The 25259-nt window shown below is 58.2% G+C and overlaps 3 protein-coding genes across 3 annotated transcripts in view; 2 read left to right on the forward strand and 1 right to left on the reverse strand.

Moving 5' to 3' along the window:
- The window catches only part of LOC136303562 (uncharacterized), a gene marked incomplete at its 5' end in the record, with an annotated part of 1177971 nt that overhangs the window by 1018183 nt on the left and 134529 nt on the right, over positions 1 to 25259 (reverse strand). The gene's annotated exons all lie outside the window — the stretch shown is intronic.
- LOC136303549 (zinc finger protein 850-like) lies at positions 2747 to 13278 on the forward strand. Its single transcript, XM_066207186.1, has 3 exons — positions 2747 to 3188; positions 8146 to 9321; positions 11819 to 13278. The coding sequence occupies exons 1-3, from the start codon at positions 2747 to 2749 to the stop codon at positions 13276 to 13278; spliced, it is 3078 nt and encodes a 1025-aa protein (XP_066063283.1).
- On the forward strand, positions 22258 to 24392 carry LOC136303571 (serine/threonine-protein kinase pim-1-like). The gene is made up of 6 exons (XM_066207203.1): positions 22258 to 22405; positions 22561 to 22928; positions 23049 to 23099; positions 23279 to 23645; positions 23863 to 24039; positions 24286 to 24392. The coding sequence occupies exons 1-6, from the start codon at positions 22258 to 22260 to the stop codon at positions 24390 to 24392; spliced, it is 1218 nt and encodes a 405-aa protein (XP_066063300.1).

Here is a 25259-nt window from a genome sequence, read left to right on the forward strand (position 1 = left end):
CAATTCCAGCCTCAACCTCTCACCTTCCAGACAACTCCTTCGCCAGCACCCTGCCAAGACCCCAGGTGTCCCCATCCCTCAGCAGAGCTTTCCCGTCTTCCAGCAGACCCCCTGGTTCCCCGCACGTGCCGTGGGATGGCACTCAGGACGATGTGCTCCAAGGCCTTCCCCGGTAGCGAGCTCAGGCTGCCAGGCCATCGGTTCCTGGATCATTCTTCCCGCCGACCCTTCCTGCGCACGGCTCTTCCATTTGCACGTTTGTGCTCAGCTGGGACTTGTCCACTTCACCAGGACTGCTGCTAAAGGATGGAGAGCAGCCTGGCAAGCTCCTTCTCCAGCTCCCTCTTTACTCTCGGGGGAGGTAGAACATGTCACAGGAAAGCAAGCGGTGCCAAAAGACCTGGGCGGCATCAGGCACATTTAGGAATGAAACAAGGCCTTTGTTTGATGGAAGGAAGCACAGGCAATTTAGAGAAGCAAAGAGTACTTAGCACAGATATCCTTAAGTACTTAGCACCGGTTAACATAAGAAAAACCTGGAAGCCTAGCATGACAGGAGAGTGACTTGACAAAAAGCTTTAGACATAACCTTCCAGAAGACCTAAGGGCGGCCACAGAATCAGCCCTGTGCAGGCAAGGGATGAGGAAGACGAGCTGCTTTGGTGCGCTGAGACCGATCCTGGCCAGCAGGTGGACATTAGCTTCAAGTCTAGGAATCTGACACAATGGATTTCTTTGTAAACCCCCTGCCTATCCAATCACCTCAGCAGTGTAAAGATGGATGGTTTTTTTAATAGAATTCCTACATAAAACCACTGAAATTTAGACGAGGCAAAGAAGCCTTGTGGTGGAGTGCAGACCCCTTCCCTCCTGCCAATAAAAGAGCTTCTGGCGGACGATGCATTTGTCTGCTGATTTCTTTGAATTCTAGAGACCCCTCAGCACTGCTCTATCCTGAGGGAACACCCTTGGCCTTGACCCGTAGGCACCCGCGCAAGCTTCAAATCAGCTGCCTCAGCTTGCAGGACCTCTCTTGGCCGGCATCCTGATGGGGATGCAGGACTGCTGCGAGGCACTGCTGGGACCCAGCAGGACAGGACCGGCTGTCTCGTGTCCACGTAGCAGCACCCCCTGACACAGCCGGGGTCATCCCGAAAGCAGACAAGGCTCACGTGTCTGCGGAGAGGGGCAAGGAGCGCTGAGCTCCTCTCAGGGTGTCTCAGCTGGGCCTGCTCCACAACACGCCCCCATTTGAAGGCCTGCTAATGCCCAGCTGCCAGAAATGCCTGCCTTGTTCTCTCCAAGATGCACAGGAAGAGCCGATGAGAGGGCGCCTTGGGAGGCAAACCTTCCAAGCCTTTTCTGAGGCCAGGGACACAGCAAGATCAGCCAAGACTCTCCGTGCCACCTGGCCCACACAGCCCAGCTTGGTGCTGGCCCTCTGGGCCGGAGCCGCTTCCAGCGAGCAAGACAGAAATGCATATTGCCAAGAGTTGAAACACAGCAGACAGGTAAGATGTGAGACGTGTGTGCATGAAGGCCTTTGAATTCACAGCTCTCCGAGACAGCTTTGGGGCTCGCAGCTGTTCAGAGATGCTCCTGCTCACACCTCTGTCCACAGTGGGGGTAACACACCCTGCTGCAGGTGCTTGCCTTGGTCTCTGCAGGTCCAGGTGGATTCCAAACCTGCTCTTCACAGCCTTCTCCCTTCCCTTCTCCATCTGCCAAGTGCCACAGGCCTCAAGGACTGAAAGGACCACAGACAGCTAAAGGGGGACACTTGCACCTTCCTCACTGGGAGCTCCATGGAAAGCGCTTTCCTTGAGAAGCAAGTCTCTTTTCCCCAGAGGCATTTCCCCACATTGGGAACTTTCCTGGGGAACACCAACACACTCCTAAGAAACCCTGGCAAGGCTGAATTCCTTCTGGTCCTTTCTGGCCAGGCGCTCCAGCTCTAGCTCGTATTCCCCCCAGTGTGATTCCAGGTGGAGGTTCGCACATGCAGCCCCAGGCCCTCTACAAACACAAGCCGCCCGCTGCCTCTTCACCTGCCTCCACTCCTGCCTGCACTCACAGCAGCAAAACCAGGCTGTTCCCGGCCAGAGACCAGAGCCCTGTTCCCGCAGGACGCTCTTGCCAGCACCTTCCAGGACTCTCCGCTGTGCACACAGCACTTTTCATGCCCGCTCTCCACAGCCTTTGGAACACAGAGCACAACCTGGCTGGCGCTGCCGTCAGCACACCCCAAACACAGGCGGAGGAAGGAGAAGCAGGGGCTGCTTTGTGGCCATGCCCAAGAGAGACTGGAAGGGTGCCCTCCCTCTGCTCTCACTTGGGTGCCTTTCTGACAGGCTCTGAGGCAGGGGCTGCGATTCCTCCGTTGTGGGGACCAGAACCGCAGCCGGGATCCCGGCACTGCCTGACGGCGCTCCGGGCAATTGGCACGGTGGTCGCGTGTCTCAGCCTCGGCCACCGTGCTGCTGCTTCACTTGCCCTCAGGCACAACAAAAGCTCAGTGTTTAGTTGTCAGGGATGCTCGGGAATAAAACAATCTGAAACGTACTTGTGACTGCAAAACAAGTTTTCTTTGATGAGTTGCTGATGCAACAAATACATCCCAACCCCTGGATTGGTGAAAAGCTGCTGAGCGGCAGCAGGAGACGGAAGGTGATGCTCAGCTGGGAGATGCAGGCAGCCCATCCAACTTCAGGGCATGCCCTGCATCAAAAGAGCGTGAATTTAGTCCATGTCGCCACTCCACCCCAGAACCAGGTTTCATAGCTCCTCCTCTGGACTGGAGCTTCTCCAGTTACATCATCACCTCACAGATGGCCAGAGCAGGAGTGGTGAATGTGGGCAGAGCTTCGGCCACAGAATCAACCTGATCCAGCACCAGAACATCCACACTGGGGAAAGGCCGTACAAGTGTGGGGAATGTGGGAAGGGCTTCAGCCACAGAGCCAGCCTGAGCTTGCACCAAAAGATCCACACTGGGGAGAGGCCCTACAAGTGTTGCCAGTGTGGGAAGGGGTTTCGGGTCAGCAGCAAGCTCCTTGAACACCAGCAGACACACACAGAGGAGAGGCCCTTCCGCTGCCCCGACTGCGGGAAGGGCTTCAGGCACAACTCCAACCTCATCATCCACCGGCGCATCCACACCGGGGAGAGGCCCCAAGAGTGTCCCCAGTGTGGGAAGAGCTTCTCACAGAGCTCAGCCTTGACCCAACACCAACAAAGGCACCATCAGGAAAGCCCTGCCAGTGCCCCCAGTGCAGAAAGAGCTTCGAGCTCGGCTCCAGCTCCAGCCCCCACTGGAGGAGCCACATTGGGCAGGGCCCCGGTGACCCACATTCCCTGTATTCCGTGTTGGGTGGATTTTAGATAACTTTGGGTGGTTTGGGGCCAAATCTGGTGGGCTTTAGGGTGGATTTTTTATCCCTTTGGATGATTTTACGCCCATTTGGGTCTGGTTTCGGCTCATTTGGGTGATTTTATGATAAACTGGGATATTTTTGGTGTATTTTAAGTCCCTTTGAATGATTTTCGCCCCACATGGGTGGATCTTAGGTGTGCGTGGGAGATTTTAGGCCCCTTCTTTTTGGTTATTTTTGGCCCTTATGAGTGGATTTTCAGCCTCTTTGGATAATTTCATGTCAAACAAAGTCCTTCTCTGGTGATTTTAGGTCCTTTTGTGTGGCTTTCAGGCCATGTTGGGTGATTTTAGATCTTTTTGGTTGATTTTAGGCCAAACCGGGTACATTCAGTTTGGATTTTACACCCATTTGGGAGATTTAGGAGTGCTTTCAGGCTATTTTGTGTGGGTTTTTTTTTAAACCAGTTTGTTCAATTTTAGGCCCCTTGGTTGGATTTTAGAGCCCTTTGGATTCTTTTAACCCCATTGGGCTGATTTGAGGCCAAACCATGGAGATTTAGGGTGCATTTTAGTGCCCTTTGGGTAATTTTAGGCCACTTTGTGGGGATTTTAATCCCATTTGGATAATTTGAGGCCAAACCTGATCGGGTTTAGGGTGGATTTGAGGCCCCTTTGGAGAGTTTTAGGCGCATTTTGGGGGATTTCAGGGCAAACCCGGCGGTTTTAGGGCCGCGCCTCCCCTTGGCCCCGCCCCTTTCCCCTCCCAGTTCCCGCCCTTTCTCTGACCCCGCCTCGTTCCGTTCGTTCCCCGCCCTTTCATTGGCCACGCCTCCTTTCCCTTGGGTCCCGCCCATCTGCTGGCACGTTCCGTCCAGCGCATGCGCAGATGACCCAGAAGTGGCTCCCCCGGGCGCCGCCATCTTTGTTCCTGGTCCCCCGAGCCGGCTCCGGCGTGTCCGAGACCTACGGTGGGGCAATGGGGGATCTATAGGGGATCTCTAGGGGATCTCTAGGGGTCTAGGGGGACCTGGGGGTGTCTTTAGGGGGTTTAGTGGGTGGTCTGTAAGGGGTTTAAGGGGGTCCATAGGGGATTTAGGGCGGTCTGGGCGTCCCTAAAGGGGGTTTGGGGGGCTATAGGGGCTCCATAGGGGTCTGAGGGGTCTGTGGAGGGTCCGTAGGGGTCCGTAAAGGGGCTCGGGGCGTCCCTAAGTCCGGGGCTCTGGGGGTCTCTTTTGGGGATTATTGGGGTCTGGGTGGCCTTTCCGGGGCTTGGGGGGTCTGTCGGGGATCTGGGGGAGCCTGTAGCGGCTCCGGGGAGGTGTGGGGGTGTCCGTGGGTCCCTGTGTGGGGTTTTGGGGCGGTCTGAGGGTCCCCAAAGGGGCTCTGAGGGGGCTCCAGGGGATATATAGGGGATCTCGAGAGGGTTCAGCGTGGCCTGGGGGTCTCTCTAGGGGATCTGGGGGTCTCCCTAGGGGATTTTGGGAGGGCCTGGGGGTCCCTAGAAGGGGTCTGAGGGTCCATTTAGGGGATCTCAGGGTCTCTGCAGGGGATTTGGGGAGGGCTTGGGGCTTCCTAAAAGGGGCTGGGGGGGAGGGTCCCACAGGGGATTGGGAAGGGGTCTGGGGGTCTCTATAGGGGATTTAGGGGGGGTCTGGGGGGTCTATAGGGGATCTGCGGGGGTCCCTAAAAGGGGTTTGGGGTGGGTCTATAGGGCTTCTATGGGAGCCTGGGGGAGCATATAGAGGGTTTGGGGAGGGTCTTGGGATCTCTGTAGGGAAATTTTGGGATCCTTGGAGGGAATTTTGGGCTCTGTACAGGGAATTCTTGGAAATGCAGAGGTCCAAATGGGGCAATTTGGGGTTTTCTATTGGGAACTTTTTTGAATTTTGGGGCCTCTATTGGGAATTTTGAGGGGAATTTTGGGGGAATTTTGGATCCAAAAGCAGGGACTTTGGGTCCAAGTGTGGGAATTTTGGGATCTCTAGAGGGGATTTTGGAGAATTTTGATACCAAATGTGGGAAGTTCCGGCAGTTCTTGGTGATCTGCAGCACCGGCACGAGCAAGTCCTGCCTGCTGCACCACTTCATCGAGAGCACGTGTAGGAAATTTTGGCAATTGTCAAGGATTTCAGGAATTCTGTGAGTTTGTGGAAGTTTCGGGAAATTTTCTTTGGATTTTGGGGGACTTTCTGGGTGCTTTCGGGGATTTTTAAAATATTTTTAGGAACTTTGGGGTGGTGTTTTTGCATTTTCAGACTGTTTTCTGTTGTTATTTGGGGGCTTCTTTGGGGTATATGTTGGGAATTTTGAGAAATCTGAGCAGTTGGGGAGTTTTCAGGGAATTTTTGTGGAGTTTTGAGGGATTTTAAAAAATATTTCTGAGCATTCGAAGGGTTTGTTTGGCTTGGTTTTTTTCATTTTCTGGGTGATTTTTGATGGAGTTTGGTTGAATTTCTGGGGAATTTTGGGGAATTTGGGAAATTCTGGGTAGTCTGGGAAAATTTGGGAATATTACTGGAAGTTTTGCAGGCATTTTCTGGCTTTTTTTCTTTTTTGAGCTATTTTGAGGCTTTTTTCAGGATTTTTAAAAAATAATTTTCCTTTTTTATGCAATTTTGGGGTGATTTTTTTAAAAATTTTTGGGAATTCTGTGTCTCTCCGGGCTCTCCCCCATCCTGCGGCATTTTGGGCAATTTTCTGTCACTCTTGGGTCATTTTTGGTCACGCTTTGAATCATTTTGAGACATGTTTTGTAATTTCAGGGGCATTTCTAGTCAGGTTTTGGTCATTTGGGGGCCATTTTGTGGCCATTTTCCGGCACCTTTCAGGCACTGTTGGTCTCTTTAGGGGCGCGTTTGGTGACTTTTGGGCCGTTTTTTGCCGGTTGCGGTCCCGGTCTCAGTCTTGTCCCGGTGGCAGCTCTGGTGCCGGTTTCCGTCCCGGTCTCGGCCGCAGTCCCGGTGCCTGTGCAGCGCCGCTGCGGGTGCTGCTGTCGGTTCCGGTCCCGGTCCTGCAGCGGTGCCGCTCTCGGAGCCAGTCTCGGATCCGGTGTCGGTCTCACTCCTGGTGCTGGTGCCGCTTCTGGTGCTGATTTTGGTCTGGGTCCAGGTCCCGGAGATTTTAGGCGGGTTTGGGTAATTTTAGGCCAAACTGGGCAGGTTTAGGGTGGGGTTTTGAGCCTTTTAGTGTGGATTTTTGGCCCCTTTGTCTGATTTTAGGCAAAATCTGGTGGGGTTTAGTCCCATTTGAGTGATTTTAAGATAAACTGGGCAGTTTTAGGGTGGATTTCTGATCCCTTTGAATGGTTTTTAGGCCCATTTCGGTGGGGCTTAGTCCCATTTGGGTGAATTTAGTTGAAATCTGTTAGATTTTAGGGTGGACTTCAGGTACATTTTGTTGATTTTAGGCCACACCCGGTATTTTCAGGGAGGATTTCACAGCGTTTTAGGAGATTTGAGGGGATTCTTGGCCATTTTGTGTGGGTTTGAAACCACGTTTGGCAATTTTAGGCCGCATTGGCTGGTTTTAGACCCCTTTGGATGATTTTATCCCCAAGTGGCTGATTTCAGGCCAAACCCTGTGGCTATAGGGTGGCTTTTAGTGCCCTTTGGGTGATTTTAGGCCACTTTGTGGGGATTGCAGGCCTCTTAGGGTGATTTGAGGCCAAACCTGATCGGTGTAAGGGTGGATTTTAGGCTTCTTTAGACAATTTCAGTCCCGTTTGAATGCTTTTCGTTCGAACCGGGCCCTTTTAGGACCGCGCGTCCCCTCGGCCACGCCCATTGCCCTCACGATTCCCGCCCTGTCCCTGACCCCGCCCCTTTCCCCTCCCAGTTCCCGCCCTTTCCTTGGCCCCGCCCTCCCAGGCCGGGCCCGGGCCCGGGGGAGGAGGAGGAGGGAGGGAGGAAGGGGCGCAGCGGCAGCAGGAGCGGGAGGAGAAGACGAGCGGAGGGAGCGGCGGCTCCAGCGCTCCCTGAACTGGCGGCACCGCCGGGATCATCGCCCCCATCCCGCAGGTGCCCGGGGAGGGGGAGCTCGCCCCAAATATCCCGGGGGGTCCCTGGGTTTGGGGTTTGTTGGGGGGATGTTTGGAGCTCGCGGGGATCCAAAGCCGAGCAGCAGATGCCCCTCGGGGGCACATCGGGGGCTCCCCGGGAGGTGTTTTTGGGGGGTCCCGGTGTCGGCAGAGCCGGGGCGGGGGAACACCGGGTTTGGGGAGCCCGGGAGAGCCGCCGCTTCCCTGAGCGGGAGCCCAGAGAGAGGAGAGCCCCGAACCGCAAAGCGGGGAGCCCGAGAGGCGGGGGAACGCCTGGGATTGCCGGGACCCCGTTAGGGGCTGGAGGGGCGGGATGGCCGGGAAGAGGGTTCGGGAGTCGCGGTGCTGGAAGTGGCTGCTCCTAGTATAAGCCCAGTCACTCCCAGTATCTGTAGGTGGGGAGACAGAAGAGGGGGGAGCTTTTCGGGTTCCTGGGACTCGCCGCAGCCCGGGGAGGGCGGGCACCGAGCAGACGGGGGATCTCCTTCCCCTTCCCTGTGACACGGAGGCAAATCCCATCCTGTCCTTGTCCTTCCTCCCCCAGACAGGGAGCCGAGCATGGAGAGCAGGGAGGACAAATCCCCGCGGCAGAAGCTCGTGGCAGAGGCCGTTTTGAGCGGCTCCACGGCGCAGGAATGCAACGGGGAGGAAAAGGGCCGGAGATCCCTGAGGAGGAGGGGCTGCAAACGCAGCTGGCGAGGATGTGAGGAGGAAAGAGCCAGGCCGGGCCGGGAAGGCGGCCGGAGATGGAGCCAGAGCTCAGAGCTGGTGGTCCACGAGCAGCTTCGTGATGGGGAGAAGCCCCACAAGTGCTCCGAGTGTGGGAAGAGCTTCAGCCAGGCCAACAGCCTGATCTGCCACCAAAGGATTCACACAGGTGAACGACCCTACGAGTGTGGGGAATGTGGGAAGAGCTTCAGCCAGAGAATCAACCTGATCCAGCACCAGAACATCCACACTGGGGAAAGGCCGTACAAGTGTGGGGAGTGTGGGAAGGGCTTCAGGTACAGAGCCAACCTGAACTTCCACCAAAGGATCCACACTGGGGAGAAGCCCTACGAGTGTGGGGAATGTGGGATGAGCTTCAGCCAGAGGTCCAGCCTACTCCGCCACCAGATGTTCCACACAGGGGAACGACCCTACGAGTGTGGGGAATGTGGGAAGAGCTTCACAGAGAGAGCCACCCTGATTGAGCATCAGAACATCCACACTGGGGAAAGGCCGTACACGTGCGGGGAATGTGGGAAGGGCTTCAGGCAGAGAGCCAACCTGAGGCTACACCAAAAGATCCACACTGGGGAGAGGCCCTATGAGTGTAGGGAATGTGGGAAGAGTTTCATCCAGAGTTCAAGTCTGATCAGCCACCAAAGCATCCACACCGGAGAGAGACCCTATGAGTGTGGGGAATGTGGGAAGAGCTTCAGTCTGAGGTCCAGGCTGATCTTTCACCATAGAATCCACACTGGGGAAAGGCCCTACAAGTGTGGGGAATGTGGGATGAGCTTCAGCCGGAGCTCCCACCTGATCCTCCACCAAAGGACCCACACCGGGGAACGGCCCTACGAGTGTGGGGAATGTGGGAAGAGCTTCAGCCAGAGAATCCACCTGATCCAGCACCAGAACATCCACACTGGGGAAAGGCCGTACAAGTGTGGGGAATGTGGGAAGGGCTTCAGCCACAGAGCCAGCCTGAGCTTGCACCTAAAAATCCACACTGGGGAGAGGCCCTACAAGTGTTGCCAGTGTGGGAAGAGGTTTCGGGTCAGCAGCAAGCTCCTTGAACACCAGCAGACACACACAGAGGAGAGGCCCTTCCGCTGCCCCCACTGCGGGAAGGGCTTCAGGCACAACTCCAACCTCATCATCCACCGGCGCATCCACACTGGGGAGAGGCCCCAAGAGTGTCCCCAGTGTGGGAAGAGCTTCTCACAGAGCTCAGCCTTGACCCAACACCAACAAAGGCACCGTCAGGAAATCCCTGCCAGTGCCCCCAGTGCAGAAAGAGCTTCGAGCTCGGCTCCAGCTCCAGCCCCCACTGGAGGAGCCACACTGGGCAGAGCCCCGGTGACCCACATTCCCTGTGTTCCGTGTTGGGAAGTCACCTTGCCGATTATCCTTTTGATTAGACCTTAATTATTTTCTCTTCTCCCTCTCTTTGTACTGCAAAAGCCAAGAGAGATTGTAGCCCTGCTTTCGTGCCTGAGATCTTTTGGTTTTGTGAAATTCTTTTCTCAGGGAATTTTCTGTATACAAGAGGAGTGTTTCTCTAAAAACTGTAGCATTGTTTTTCATTCCTTTTCCTAGGAGGGACTTCTTGATGTCCCTCTGCTCTGACCAATGTGATTGACGAGGTTTGTCTTTTTGTCACCAATCAGATTGGTCTGTGTAAAATACTAAGGGAGACACATTCCGAAAAACTAAAGGAGTCATTTTCAGCCTTCTGAAGCTCCGAGTCTCCTAGCTCGGTCCCGCCCGGCGGCGCGGCCAAAACTCCCCGGAGCGAGCGCGGCGGTCCCGTAGCGATCCCGGAGCGATTCCGGGTCCGATCCCCGTCCCGGTTTCGGGCTCGGTCTCAGTCTCGGTTTCGGATCAGCGCCAGTCTCGGAGCTGGTTCCGGTGCCGGTCTCGGTCTGTCCCGGAGCGCTGCCGGTCTCGGTTCTGGCCGCGGTCCTGGAGCCTTCCCGGGGCCGGTTCCGGAGCGCTCCCGGCGCCGGTCGCATTGTCGGTCGTGGTCTCAGTATTGGTCCCGGTACCAGTTCTGGTGCCGGTTTTGGTCTCGGTGTCGATCCCAGTGCCGGTGCCTGTGCGGGGCCGGTCTCAGTTGCGGTGACCGTCTCAGCCTTGGTGTTGCTGCAGGTTCCGGTGCTGATCTTGTCTCGGTCCCGGTCCCGGTCCCGGAGGTTTTTGGCCCATTTGGATGATTTGAAGCTAAACCTGGTGGATTTACGGTGGATTTTCGGCACAACTGGCGATTTTAAGCGAACCCGGGCGGTTTTAGGACCGTGCGTCCCCTTGGCCCCGCCCCTTTCCCATCCCAGTTCCCGCCCTTTCCTTGGCCCCGCCCTCCCAGGCCGGGCCCGGGCCCGGGGGAGGAGGAGGAGGGAGGGAGGAAGAGGCGCAGCGGCGGCAGGAGCGGGAGGAGAAGACGAGCGGAGGGAGCGGCGGCTCCAGCGCTCCCTGAACTGGCGGCACCGCCGGGATCATCGCCCCCCATCCCGCAGGTGCCCGGGGAGGGGGAGCTCGCCCCAAATATCCCGGGGGGTCCCTGGGTTTGGGGTTTGTTGGGGGGATGTTTGAAGCTCGCGGGGATCCAAAGCCGAGCAGCAGATGCCCCTCGGGGGGACATCGGGGGCTCCCCGGGAGGTGTTTTTGGGGTGTCCCGGTGCCGGCAGTGGCTGCTCCCAGTATGAGCCTGGTCAGTCCCAGTATGAGCCCAGTCTGTGAAAAACAAGGTTCACTTTCTATGTAAATTTTCAGAAATAGGTTTAATAGAAAATGAGTCAGTTAGGAGATAAAAAAAAAAGCTAAGTACGTTTGGCCGGTTGACTTGGCATTTAGCCAAGTCCACACTCTGCTGTATCAGAGTCATTCTTTAAATGCCATTGCCATTGTATCAACCTGTTGAATGTTCATATTTTTCCATAAACTAGTTTCCATATTCCGGGAACTGTTTTGCATGGTCCCTCCTTGGGTCCGCTGTTTTAGGGCATGCGTGTTTCTTGGCTGTGTCTTCCTTATCACCTCCAGGTTGAGCCTTGGTCCGTACTTTCTTCAGATGGTAGATGCTGATAGTTGGTATCTCAATAGCAGAGTCTCCTTTACATGTTCACTAGATGTTATCCTGACCTATCCACAGTTTAAGCATACTATATCATCTAGTACCTCTATGCCTAATTTTCTTTACTAATAGCAGAACTAAAAAAACTTATATCATTACACAATATTCTTAACCATATAGAACACATCTTGCAAAAAGCCAAGTTTATAATATGCATTTATAACACTGGTCAGTCCCAGTATGAGCCCAGTCAGTCCCAGTATAAGCCCGGTCAGTCCCAGTATCCGTAGGTGGGGAGACAGAAGAGGGGGGAGCTTTTCGGGTTCCTGGGACTCGCCGCAGCCCGGGGTGGGCGGGCACCGAGCAGACGGGGGATCTCCTTCCCCTTCCCTGTGACACGGAGGCAAATCCCATCCTGTCCTTGTCCTTCCTCCCCCAGACAGGGAGCCGAGCATGGAGAGCAGGGAGGACAAATCCCCGCGGCAGAAGCTCGTGGCAGAGGCCGTTTTGAGCGGCTCCACGGCGCAGGAATGCAACGGGGAGGAAAAGGGCCGGAGATCCCTGAGGAGGAGGGGCTGCAAACGCAGCTGGCGAGGATGTGAGGAGGAAAGAGCCAGGCCGGGCCGGGAAGGCGGCCGGAGATGGAGCCAAAGCTCAGAGCTGGTGGTCCATGAGCAGCTTCGTGATGGGGAGAAGCCCCACAAGTGCTCCGAGTGTGGGAAGAGCTTCCGCTGGCAGAGCGACCTGCTCCGCCACCAGAAGACGCACACTGGGGAGAGACCCTACGAGTGTGGGGAGTGTGGGAAGAGCTTCAGCCGACGGTGCCACCTGATCCACCACCAGAGGATCCACACCGGAGAAAAGCCGTATGAGTGTGGGGAATGTGGGAAGAGCTTCAGCCATAAATCCCACCTGATCCGTCAGCAGATGACCCACAGTGGGGAGAGGCCCTACGAGTGTGATCAATGCAGGAAGAGGTTTCAGACCAGCACTTATCTCCTCGTGCACCAGAGCACGCACACGGAGGAGAGGCCCTTCCATTGCCCTGACTGCAGGAAGGGCTTCAAGCGGAGCTCACACCTCATCCAGCACCAGAAGATCCACACCAGGGAACAACTCGATGAGAGCGAGAAATGTGCGAAGAGCTTCAGCGTGAGGTCCAACCGGATCCATCACCAGAGGACCCACGCCAGGGAACGACCCTATGAGTGTGGGGAGTGCGGGAAGACCTTTAGCTGGCGGTGCCGTCTGATCAGCCACCAGAGGATCCACACAGGAGAACAGCCCTACGAATGTGGGGAATGTGGGAAGAGCTTCAGCCAGAGAATCCACCTGATCCAGCACCAGAACATCCACACTGGGGAAAAGCCGTACAAGTGTGGGGAGTGTGGGAAGGGCTTCAGGCAGAGCGGCAGCCTGAGGTTCCACCAGAGGATCCACACTGGGGAGAGGCCCTACAAGTGTTGCCAGTGCGGGAAGGGGTTTGTGACCAGCACCCTGCTGCTTGAACATCAGCAGACACATGCAGAGGAGAGGCCCTTCCACTGCCCCGACTGCAGGAAGGGCTTCAAGCGGAGCTCACACCTCATCCAGCACCAGAAGATCCACACCAGGGAACGACTCAATGAGAGTGAGAAATGTGGGAAGAGCTTCAGCATGGGGTCCAACCGGATCCATCACCAGATGACCCACGCCGGGGAACGAACCTTTGAGTGTGGGGAATGTGGGAAGAGCTTTAGCTGGCGGTGCCGCCTGATCAGCCACCAGAGGATCCACACAGGAGAACGGCCCTACGAATGTGGGGAATGTGGGAAGAGCTTTAGGCACACACCCAACCTGATTATCCACCAGAGGATCCACACTGGGGAGAGGCCCTACAAGTGTTCCCAGTGTGGGAAGGGGTTTGTGACCAGCACCCTGCTCCTTGAACACCAGCAGACACACACAGAGGAGAGGCCCTTCCGCTGCCCTGACTGCGGGAAGGGCTTCAGGCACAACCCCAACCTCATCATCCACCGGCGCATCCACACCAGGGAGGGCCCCAAGAGTGTCCCCAGTGTGGGAAGAGCTTCTCACAGAGCTCAGCCTTGACCCAACACCAACAAAGGCACCATCAGGAAAGCCCTGCCAGTGCCCCCAGTGCAGAAAGAGCTTCGAGCTCGGCTCCAGCTCCAGCCCCCGCTGGTGGAGCCACATTGGGCAGAGCCCTGGTGACCCACATTCCCTGTGTTCCGTGTTGGGAAGTCACCTTGCCGATTATCCTTTTGATTAGACCTTAATTATTTTCTCTTCTCCCTCTCTTTGTACTGCAAAAGCCAAGAGAGATTGTAGCCCTGCTTTCGTGCCTGAGATCTTTTGGTTTTGTGAAATTCTTTTCTCAGGGAATTTTCTGTAAACAAGAGGAGTGTTTCTCTAAAAACTGTAGCATTGTTTTTCATTCCTTTTCCTAGGAGGGACTTCTTGATGTCCCTCTGCTCTGACCAATGTGATTGACGAGGTTTGTCTTTTTGTCACCAATCAGATTGGTCTGTGTAAAATACTAAGGGAGACACATTCCGAAAAACTAAAGGAGTCATTTTCAGCCTTCTGAAGATCAGAATCTGTGTCGTTGTGGTGTAAAACAGCATCGATTTTAGAGACTGGCACTGTGCAGACTGGGATTGTGCAGACTGGGATCACATGGACTGGGATTTCACAGGCTGGACCATCTGGATCAAAACCATGGAGGCTGGGATCATACGAACTGGGATCACATGGACTGGGATGGCTGCATCGGAACGATGCGAAGCGAGGCGGTCCCGCCCGGCCCCGGGGAACCGCCCAGTCCCTCCCAGTCCCTCCCAGTCCCGCTCGGGGACGCGGCCAAAACTCCCCGGAGCGAGCGCGGCGGTCCCGGAGCGATCTCGGAGCGATTCCGGGTCCGATCCCCGTCCCGGTTTCGGGCTCGGTCTCAGTCTCGGTCTCGGATCAGCGCCAGTCTCGGAGCTGGTTCCGGTGCCGGTCTCGGTCTGTCCCGGAGCGCTGCCGGTCTCGGTTCTGGCCGCGGTCCTGGAGCCTTCCCGGGGCCGGTTCCGGAGCGCTCCCGGCGCCGGTCGCATTGTCGGTCGTGGTCTCAGTCTTGGTTCCGGTACCAGTTCTGGTGCCGGTTTCGGTGTCGGTCCCAGTGCCGGTGCCTGTGCGGGGCCGGTCTCAGTTGCGGTGACGGTCTCAGCCTTGGTGTTGGTGCGGGTTCCGGTGCTGATCTTGTCCCGTTCCCGGAGATTTTTGGCCCATTTGGATGATTTGAAGCTAAACCTGGTGGATTTACGGTGGATTTTCGGCACAATTGGCGATTTTAAGCGAACCCGGGCGGTTTTCGGACCGCGCGTCCCCTTGGCCCCGCCCCTTTCCCATCCCAGTTCCCGCCCTTTCCTTGGCCCCGCCCTCCCAGGCCGGGCCCGGGCCCGGGGGAGGAGGAGGAGGGAGGGAGGAAGAGGCGCAGCGGCAGCAGGAGCGGGAGGAGAAGACGAGCGGAGGGAGCGGCGGCTCCAGCGCTCCCTGAACTGGCGGCACCGCCGGGATCATCGCCCCCCATCCCGCAGGTGCCCGGGGAGGGGGAGCTCGCCCCAAATATCCCGGGGGGGTCCCTGGGTTTGGGGATATTTTTGTGGGCGGATGTTGGGATCGGGATTGTGTGGGGCTGGGTGGGTGGGATGTGGTTTGAGAGTAAATCACACTTGGAGAGTTCTTGGTCACATGGACTGGGATTTCACAGGCTGGACCATCTGAATCAGAACCATAGAGACTGGGATCATCTGGACCGGGGTGGCCGCCTCGGAACGATGCGAACCGAGGCGGTCCCGCCCGGCCCAGGGCAACCTCCCCGTCCCTCCCAGTCCCGCCCGGGGACGCGGCCAAAACTCCCCGGAGCGAACGCGGCGGTCCCGGAGCGATCCTGGAGCCGATCCCGGAGCGATTCCGGGTCCGATCCCGGTCCCTGTTTCGGCCTCGGTCTCAGTCTCGGTCCCGGAGCGCTCCCGGTGCTGATTCCGGTCGCGGTGCCGATCTCGATCCCGGAGCGGTGCCAGTCTCGGTGCCAGTGCCGGTTCCAGTTTCAGTCCTTGTCTCAGTCTCGGTGTCGGAGCGGTGCCGGTGCCGTTTTTGGTCCCGGAATGCTCCCAGTGCCAATCCCAGTCTTGGTCCCGGAGCGGTGCCAGTCTCGGTGCTGGTTCCGGTGCCGGTCTCGGTCTCGATCCCGGAGCGCTGCCGGTCTCGGTTCTGGCCGCAGTCCTGGAGCAGTCCTGGTGCCGGTGCCGGTTCCGAAGCGCTCCCGGCGCCGGTCCCAGTGCCGGTGTCGGTCTCAGTCTTGGTTCCGGTACCAGTTCTGGTGCCGGTTTCGGTGTCGGTCCCACAGTGCGGGTCCCGGAGCGGTGCCGGTCTCGGTTCCGGTGTCGGTCTCGGTCTCGGTGCCGTTTCTGGTGTCGGTCTCGGTCTCGGTGCCGGAGATTTTAGGGTCTTTTGGGTGATTTTAAGCCAAACCGGGCCCTTTTAGGACCGCGCGTTCCCCTGATCCCGCCCATTTCCCCTCAGAATTCCCGCCGTTTCCTGGACCCCGCCCCTTTCCCCTCCCAGTTCCCGCCCTTCTCTGACCCCGCCTCGTTCCGTTCGTTCCCCGCCCTTTCATTGGCCACGCCTCTTTTCCCTTGGGCCCCGCCCATCTGCTGGCGCGTTCCCTCGAGCGCATGCGTACATTACCCAGAGGTGGCTCTCCCAGGCGCCGCCATCTTTATTCCGGGTCCCCCGAGCCGGCTCCGGCGTGTCCGAGACCTACGGTGGGGCAATGGGGGATCTATAGGGGATCTATAGGGGATCTATAGGGGTCTGGGGGGACCTGGAAGTCTCCTTAGCGGATTTTATGGGGGATCTGCAGGAGATTTGGGGCGGTCTGTAGGGGCTTTAGGGCGGTCTGGGGATCCCTAAAGGGGGCTGGGCGGGTCTAGGGGCTCTATCGGGGTCTGGGGGCTCTGTAGAGGGTCCAGCGGGATCCGTAAAGGGGTCCGGGCGTCCCTAAATGGGGTCTGGGTGTCTGTGGGGGATTTGGGGGGTCTGGGGGGGTCTGGAGGTCCCCAGGGGGGGTCTGAGGGGATATGTAGGGGCTCGATAGAGGGTCCGGGGGCGCCTGGGGGACCCTATAGGGGATCTGGGGTTCTCTACATGGGATGTAAGGGGGTCTGGGGGAGTCTTGGCATCTCTATAGTGGAGTTTTGGGGCCCATAAAGGAAATTTTTGTGAATTTTGGCTCTATACAGCTAATTCTTGGAAATTTGGGGTCCAAATTGGGCAATTTGGGGTGTTCTATTGAATTATTAAAAAAAAATAGGAATATCGCCCTAATGCCGATATCCAACAATGACGGACAAAAGACTCTCCGGCAGTTTAGAGTTAGAAAGTGTATGTTTAATTACGACGCCGGGCAGCGTGCGGGATAGCTCCCGAACACACGCGCGCTCACAGAAGATCACAGGGTCTTTTTATGTACAGAAGGATTGAATACCCAAAACACAAATGTATATTCATGACTTTAGTACCTCCCATTCCCCGCTCCCTATGGTAATTAGCCAAAAGCTATTAAGCATGCGTGGTTTGTTCTTTGAAATGGGTCGGTGGTCTTTTTTATGGGGCGGGGTCTCAAAATGATGAAGTAAGTGAGTCTTCTTCGCTTTGACTTTTTAACCTTTTAGCGTTGCGTGACGACTGAATCCCATTTCCCAGGAGTATTTGATTTCTGAATTCATTGTCCTTCTTGAAGCCTATTGATTAGTCAGAACACACAAACATAAGTTGACAGGCCCCATGATTTATCAGTTCCTTAAATCCGGCTTCTGCTTATCAAAAGGGAAGTCTATCTGTCTTACTTCAGCAATATCCAGTTAAAGTCTGTAATTCTTCAAAATTAATGTTTCAATCCGCTTGGTCCCTGCTCCCTCGTGGCCATGGCAAGAGCGGGCTGGGCTGGCCCTGGCAGGGGGCTCTCCTCGGGTCCCTGCTGATCAGGGCTATGGCCCCGTGTTCCTCTGTCTTGCAGCCCTTGAAGACACGGCAGATGACAGCAGCCCTGCCATCAGAAACCTGGCCATGAAACAGCCTTGGTCCTCCGGGCAGTCCAGAGAGCTCCGTACTCCATCCTGCGGAAGCTGCGAGATCAGCTCCGCAGGGCACGGAAGACACGGCCTCGTCTGTTGGGCCTGGGCTGGCTGCGCTGCTGGAGCTCTGCGGAGAGCTGATCTGGGACACTCTGCCTGCTGGGGCCAACTGAGCCAGCGGGGATTTTCTTCTTCTACAGGATTCTTCTTTTCTTCTTTCTTTTCTTCAGTATATAAATATAGGATATGTGTTACAATACACAGACTCCCAGGATTTTTCTTTTGCTGCCCTGGGTGCACAGGAGAAGAGGGGGAAAAGGGTGCTTTGTGCTCAGCAAGCTGCCCAGGCGTGCAGCCTTGCAGGGAAAATGGCCAGAAGCCCCTCGGCCCTCGGTGGTCCTGCGGAAGCCTTTGCACTGCCGAGAGAGCGCGTGGGCGGGGGCCGGAGCTGTGGGCATCCCTGCGAGGCCGGAGCCTGGAGATGGCCACAAGCCCTGTGCCAGCCAGGAACCGCCGTCTGTGTCCTCCTGCCCGTGTGCTGCTGGCCGGATTGCTGAGGGCTCCGCGGTGCCTCTTGATCGGGCTCCTCTGGAGCTGCTGTGGGGCTGCGCCTCTGCTGCCGGGCAGGCTGGCCGGGCTGGGGGAGACTCTGAGGGGCTGGGCTGGTGGGAAGCCCTGAGGAATTGGGTGTCAGAGGCCACAAGCAGCCCCCGGGGAGCTGCCATGCTCCTGCCAGCCGGCTGCTCTGGCGCTCCCCCAAAGTACCTGCGGAGTGAGTGCAGGGAAAGGTGTAACCTTGTGCTCAGGGCCCTTCTCGAGCTCACTGAGGATCCCTCCCTCAATGGTGACAAGGGGGCAGTGGCTGGAGCTGAGCTGGGGAATGCAGTCGCTTGGGCTTGGCTGGGCTTCGAGAGCTCAGGCAGCTGCTCCCAGCTCTCCTGCCTCCTGGTTCGGCTGCCCGAGGACCTCGGGACAGGCCTTTGGCCTCTGGGCCCTGTTGGCACCAGGGCGGCGTTTCACGACTTGTGTTCCTCACAGGCCAAAAAAGTGTGGCCCCTGACTGAACATTTTGTGGAGCTCCTGCGGGACACAGATGAACAGTCAGTCAGGATGACGGCCGTGATGCTCAGCTTTGCAGTTTTGGACAAGGACATGCTGAGACCCAGCCCTGTCGCCCTGCAGCTGGTTGCGGTGCTCCTGCCACTCTCTGACCATGCAAGGCTCTGTGCCCCCAGCCACGGCCACTGTGTGCCCACCAAACACTTGGTGCCCTGTGGGTTTGCAGGCTCACGCCCAGCTGAGCCCCGAGCAGCCGATGCTGAGGTCTTTTTTTCTTCCTTTCATAGAGGATAATGGCCAGGTGCAGCTGCTGTCCACACTGCTCTTCTGAAAATTGGTGACTGTTTGCAGGGCCCCTGGGAGGGAATATTGGGGTTCCTGGCAGCAGGATCCTTGTGCAGCTTCAGGCTGGGGTGGGCAGCACTTCCATCTGCAGCTTCCATGTGCTGCTCCGGCAGCTGCTGCTGCTGCTGGGGACCCTGAGGGAAGAGGCCACGGGAGGGATGGAAATGCTGCACGGACAGCAGCAGCCAGGGCCAGGAATGAGCTTTGCCTTCCTGGTGCTGAAATGAGGCTCCTTTAGTGCAAGAGGAGGCAAAGGCAAAATCAATTTCAACAATTCAAGGGAAACTGTGGAAAATTGGAAGCCTCTCAAAATGTCACACACATTCATCTGGGAGCTCTTCAGCGTTGGTTCTTGTAAAAAGCCTTTCCCGTTTTCCCTTGGCTCTGAGATTCTGGGAGCCACCGCTGGGCTTCAGAGTTCAACTGATTTTTATTTTCCAGGTTTTTAAACAGAGCTCTGAATTGGGCATCTCTTGCCACTTTTTCTGCTCAGAACCTTGAGAAAGGTTCTCTGCTCCTGTGAGCCACATCTTGAAGGGTGGTTGGCAACCATGGAATGCTCTGGGAAAGCACTTGATTGACTTCAGGGCCAGGCTGGAGAGCTCAGCCTGAGGAAAGAACTGTTCCAGATGCCTCTGTCCATGTCCAGCTCCTCACAGCTGAGTCCCTGAACACACTGGGTGGTTTATAGGGATTGATTTTCCCCTCCTGTTCACTTGGAGGTGATTTTGCCATCCTTTAGAGGAACATCTGACCAGCCCCTGCCCCCATTCCATTTTATTCTCTCCACTTTGAAGCTGGACCGCTGGGTTTGACATGTAAATTGGTAGTGTCTCCCCGTTCTTCCCTCCAGCCCTCCATTGTGACTTGTATTAAACACTGCAAACGGCCTCATTTGTCTGGTGGGGAAGATGTGAGGTGGAGAAAGTTAACAGCATTTGTTTTCATGAACCTTGTGCTAGTAAAGAAAAATGAGGTTTGTCATTTTGGTGTGGTGCTGAGTGTTGGGATTTGGGAGTTTATTTCTTGCTATTGTTCTTATTATTTATTAGTGTTACTTTTCACTGGTCAGATTTTTACATCTTAGACACGATTAACCAAGGCTGGATGTAAGTCATTAGGAAAATTCCCTTGCATTTTCCACTGGGATTAAACGGTTCAGTGGACTCCAAGTTGCCAGTGGATTCTAAAGATGGGAAATCCTGTTAGTGGTGGGTTTGGTGTGGTTTGGAGCTGGGGAAGGCTCTCATCCCCTCCCGGAGGTGCCCCAAGCCCGCTCTGCTGCCACGTCTGCACTCGCGGCCCCTCACGGCTGCCCTGCCCTGGGGACACGGTGGGACCCCGCTGCTGCCGGGGCTGAGGCTCCTCACGGCCCCTCAAACCCCTCCTGGCTACACAGAACCTCTCCTGGCCCCCGACAGCCCTTCATGGCCCTTCATTGCCCCTCCCGGCCCCTCAGGGCCCCTCCCGGCCCCAGGCGTGGAGCTCCTCCCGAAGGAGAAGGGGCCGGGCCCTGCTGGTTCTCCTTTTATTTCGGTCGTTTCGCAGCCGTGAGGAAAGAAAGGCTGAAATGGAGCCTTTGCCCAGCGGTTCCCTCCGGGTCAACTGCGGCCGAAGCTCCGTGCCGGCGCTGGCCCCAGCACCAGCATCCCCGCAGCCCCGCCGGCCTTTGCTGTCCCCCCGTGTCCATTCCCTGTCCCCGAGGCCCGCCCGGCTCTGGCAGCAGCAGGAGCCGCAGCGCAGCGGGCGCCGGCCCGGCCCGGCCGGGGCTCCCGGGCAGGAGCAGCAGCAGCGCCGGCCCCTTCCCACCTGCTCCTGCCTCGCCTTCCAAGGCCTTTGTCCGGCTCCAGTGCGGCCTGGAGCAACGCTCACCCGCCAACAGCCCAGACTGCTCAGGGCCCGCCTGTGCTGCCCCGACCCAGCCTCCAGAGAAAGGAAGGGTCGGCTTCCAGCGCTGTTTTCAGCACTGTTTCACTCAGCCCGAGGTGACGGCAGGAGGCTGCTGCTGCCTTTGCCTTGGCAATTGGAGATCGCGGCGGCTGCTGCACCCCTCTGGCTGCCGACTGGATTTTATCAGGACAACTGCAATTGCCTTTTTTCCATCCTTGCTGCCCGCTGTGCTTTTGTGACAGTGAACTCAGTCTTTCTGTTGCAGGCACCGTGCAAAGAAGAGATTGAAATGCTCCCAAGTCCCCGGGCACTAAGTCGAGGGGAATTAAAGCCACACAGGCCACATTTGCAGCGCTCCAACACAGCCCTGCTGCTGGTGCTGCTGAAATAGAATCAACTTAGAGAGGCCATCACAAAAATTGCCGCTGGGGTGTCAAAAAAAATGCAAAAATGCACCCGGAGAAAGAAAAACCAGAACTTCTTGGCTCACTTCATTGCTTCCTCCGAGCAGCAGAAAAGGGAGATGCCCAGAGGTATTTCCAGCTGCTGCTGATCCCAGCTGGAGCTCTCTGCAGAGTCCCAGCAGGAACCTGAGCCCAGCCCGGGGAGCTCACACAGTGTCAGGGAGATTCTGTCTCTGGATTCAGTCAGGGTTGCATTCCCCAACAAGTGCTGGTGCCACCTCCTGTTTTCTTGGATTAAAACAGTAACAAGGAAAACCTTACCAATGGCACAACTCCCCAGTCCACAAGGAAAAAAGAAAGGACAAATCGTAAAGTTTTCCAAACATTTGTCCTGCTTTGCTGCAAAAGTCGTGCTGCACTCAGTATGGAAATCCAGGAGAAGCTGCAGTTGGTGGCACATCTTGTGCCAGAAGCTCGACCTCGTTCTCCACCAAAGGTTCTTGAAAAGAGCAGCTGGGACTGTGGTGAAGGTTGCTGGAAAACTGCAACAGCTTTCCAGAAGTGAAATGAAAACGCAAGAAATAAACCAAGACGTTTTCCTCTATTTATTTCTATGCTTCCCTTTTCCGTGTTGCACTACTTCTCCGTGCCATTAATTCCAAATGGATCTCACCTCTCAGATCGATGACTTAGTGAGTTTCAGACCCTCGAAAATACCATGGGCCGTACACAGTTTGCCTTCCCCTGTTTTTGCTGCAAAGTAACGCTGGAGACATAAGCATAGTGCTTGGGTCGGGCACGAATCCTACAACCAGGGAATGTGTCCTGACAGTGTCTGAGCCTCAGCAGGGACAATGCACAGCAGCGACCGAGGGAATTCCTCCGCCACGGCGCAGGAGTCAGGCCTCTGGATGTGGGCTCAGCACGGCCAAGTTGCCGTGTTTGGAGCGGCTCGGGGGCTGCCCCCGGGGAGCGCGGGGCTGGAGCGTGGAACGGACACGCGGACAAACGGCCCCAGGGCTCCAGTTGCAGCGGCGGCAGCGGCAGCAGCAGCGGCAGCAGCGAGTCTACGGCGTCTACGGCGTCTACGACCCGTCCCCGTCCCTCTCTTGTTCCTCCTCTCCCTCTCCCGCTGTCCCGCACTCTGTCTCGCTGTCCCGCAGCCTCTCCCGGTGTCCCTTTCCCGACCTCCCCGGCCCCTCTCGGCGTCCCCGTCCCGGCCTCTCCCTCTCCCCCCGCACGGCTGGGCCATGCCCCGGGCCCGCCCCCGGCCCCGGGCGTCCCGCCGCGGTCTGGGCTCCGCCCGGCTCTGGCGGTGCTGGCTGTGGCGGTGCTGGGCGGGCATCAGTGCCTGGGGCCGGGGCGGCATCGCTGCGCTTTGGCTGCGCCTGTCCCGAGCCCGGCCCCGGCCCCGGCCCCGGCCCCGACCCGATCCCGACCCCGGCCCCGGCCCCGGCCCCGGCCCCGGCCCCGACCCCGGCCCCGGCCCCGGCCCCGACCCCGACCCCGACCCCGACCCCGGCCCCGATCCCGGCCCCGGCCCCGACCCCGACCCCGACCCCGGCCCCGGCCCCGGCCCCGGCCCCGACCCCGGCTCCTCCCGGGCCCCGCTAAGGACACACGCGGCGCGGCCGCTCCCGCCGCCTCCGCCGCGGCTTCCCCGGCCCGAGCTCCGCCGCTCGGCAGCGCAGCCGCCGGCCTCGAGCCGCCGGGGCCCGGGGCGGGTGGGGATGCCCGGCCCGGGGCGCTCGGGGGGCGCTCGGGGGCCGTGTCTGGCCCCGGGCCGAGCGCTGAGGGCCGCGTGTCGCCCGCAGGGGAGGCGCGGGAGGCCCTGCAGGACCGGTACCGGCTGGGTTCGCTGCTGGGGCGCGGAGGCTTCGGCAGCGTCTACTCGGGGACGCGGCTCTCGGACGGCGCCCCGGTGAGCGGCGGGGCTGGCGGCGGGCGGAGGAGGAGGAGGAGGGCGGAGGAGGAGGAGGAGAAGATCGGGGCGCGGCGGGGCAGGCGGCGAGCTGAGCCCGCTGCTGGCCTTTGCTCGCAGGTGGCCATCAAATGCGTGCCCCGGGCCCGCGTCCAGCACTGGGGCGAGCTGGTGAGTGAGCGGGGCCGGCGGGAGAAGCTGGGGCCCGGCAGGGGAAGAGCCGGCGGGAGCCCTGCAGGGAGAGCGGGCGTGGGCTGAGCGGGGGGCCCAGAGCATCCGGGGCTGGGTGAGGGGTTCCCGAGCCCTGGCACAGCCTCAGCCCCACTGACGGCATCGTGGTCCTTCGGCAGCCCAACGGCGCCCGTGCACCCCTGGAAATCGTGCTGCTGGACAGGCTGTCCTCTGGATGTGGTGGCATCATTCAGCTGCTGGAGTGGGTTGAGCTCCCCGACAGCTTCCTGTTGGTGCTGGAGCGTCCGGAGCGGTGCCAGGACCTCTCGGGTTTCCTGGCGGAGCGGAGGTTCCTGCCGGAGGAGGAGGCGCGGGGGCTGTTCCGCCAGGTGCTGGAGGCCGTGCGGCACTGCACCAGCTGCGGGGTCCTGCACCGCGACATCAAGCCCGAGAACATCCTGCTCGACCTGGCCACCGGGCAGCTCAAACTGATCGACTTTGGCTGTGGCGCCTTCCTCCAAGACACAGCCTACAGGCAATTTGCAGGTGAGCCCTCTCAGGGGATGTTCCTGGGCATCTCACGGCCCAGCCTGGCTGTAGCACCGCGGCTTCCCCCTCTCGCTGCTAGGAGCAGCGTTATTTCTTGAGCCAAGTTGCTTTTGGGTGGGGGCGGGAGGGGGCCAGCCCCCACACGCCCAGGGATGCCGGGGCGAGGCTTTAGGAGTTGCAGCATCCCCTGATGAACTCCGTCTGTGTTCCATAGGAACCCTGCCCTACAGCCCACCAGAGTGGATCCACCACCAACGCTACCACGGCGAGGCAGCGACCATCTGGTCCCTGGGCCTCCTGCTGTACCACCTGGTCATGGGGAAGCACCCGTTCAGGAGGGGCCAGCAGTTCATCTGGGGGCGCATCTTGTTCCCACGATGGCTCTCTCAAGGTGGGTCCTCATCTCTGGGCACAGGGGAATCCCGGTGCTGGGAGACAGCAGCAGGCTGATGAGCACCCTGCTCTGGCAGCTGCTGAGGAGGTGGCACATGTCCTGCTCTCCTCCAAACAGAGAATCCATGGGGAAGTTTAGGCACAGCTCTGGGCACACCCAGCATGGCCTGGGCACGGGAATGGAGGGGCAAAGCAGACGGGATCCTTCTCCAACTGACTGCTGGTTTCTGGTTTCTCTCTTCAGAGTGCCAAAATGTTATCAGGAGGTGTTTGTCCATGCAACCCTTGGACAGGCCATCCTTAGAAGACCTCTTCAGTGATCCTTGGCTGCAGGGTGTTCATCTGCCCTAGAAGATGGGAGAGGTCCATGTGCACAGTTTGATCCAAAGACCTGACAGGTAAGAGCTCCACACATCTCATGGCAATCAGTGCTAAAGAAAACCAGAGTGTTTTTTGTCCTGCCTGTAGCTCTGAGCAGGGATGACCAGATGGGAACATCTGTGCTGGGGCGGAGCTGGAGACCTGGTGTAGCAAGCACTGGTGGCCACCATCCACCCTAGTTATGCTTGTCCTGGTTCGTTGGTGCCTGGGGCCCTGGGCAGAGCACTGACAGCCTGGTCTGGCCCCCAGGGAAGGAGGAGCCCCTGGAGAAGCTGTATCAGGTGGGGCTGCTGCTGGAGACACCAAGGACAACCCCAAGGATGCCAAGCTCTTCCTCGACCTGGCCACCGGCAGCTGAAGATGATCGACTTGGATTCTGGCACCTTCTTCAGACACGCTCCCTGGGGCCCAGTTTGCAGGTGAGTCCACAGCTGGGGGGATGCTCCCAGATGTGGGCATGGCACGGCCTGGCCGGGCACCAAAGGTTCCTCCCTTTGCTGGGGCAGACGCCACAGATTCTTCACTCGGCCGTCAAGCTGCCTTTTGGCTCTGCGCAGCTGCTGAGGGCTGGATGTGCCGTGGCCGGCTGCAGGCTGGGCACGTGTCCTGCCCTCCTGCTCTGCCCCCAAAGGCAGCAGTGATGGGCAGCTTTGGGCCCAGCTCTGAGCACGGCCAGCGTGGCCTGGGCACTGCGGGCGCTCGGGACGAGGGGACAGGAGCCTTCAGCTGACGGGCACTTTCTGGTTTCTCTCCTTCCAGCCGGGCTCTGCGGGTGCTGAGGCTGCTCTGGGCTCTGCCAGGGCTCTGCTGGGCTCAGCCCCAGGCACGGCTGGGCCG

Source organism: Chamaea fasciata, unplaced genomic scaffold (assembly GCF_029207755.1).
Source record: "Chamaea fasciata isolate MVZ Bird 193981 ecotype frontalis unplaced genomic scaffold, bChaFas1.0.hap1 SCAF_37, whole genome shotgun sequence".
NCBI lineage: Eukaryota > Metazoa > Chordata > Aves > Passeriformes > Sylviidae > Chamaea > Chamaea fasciata.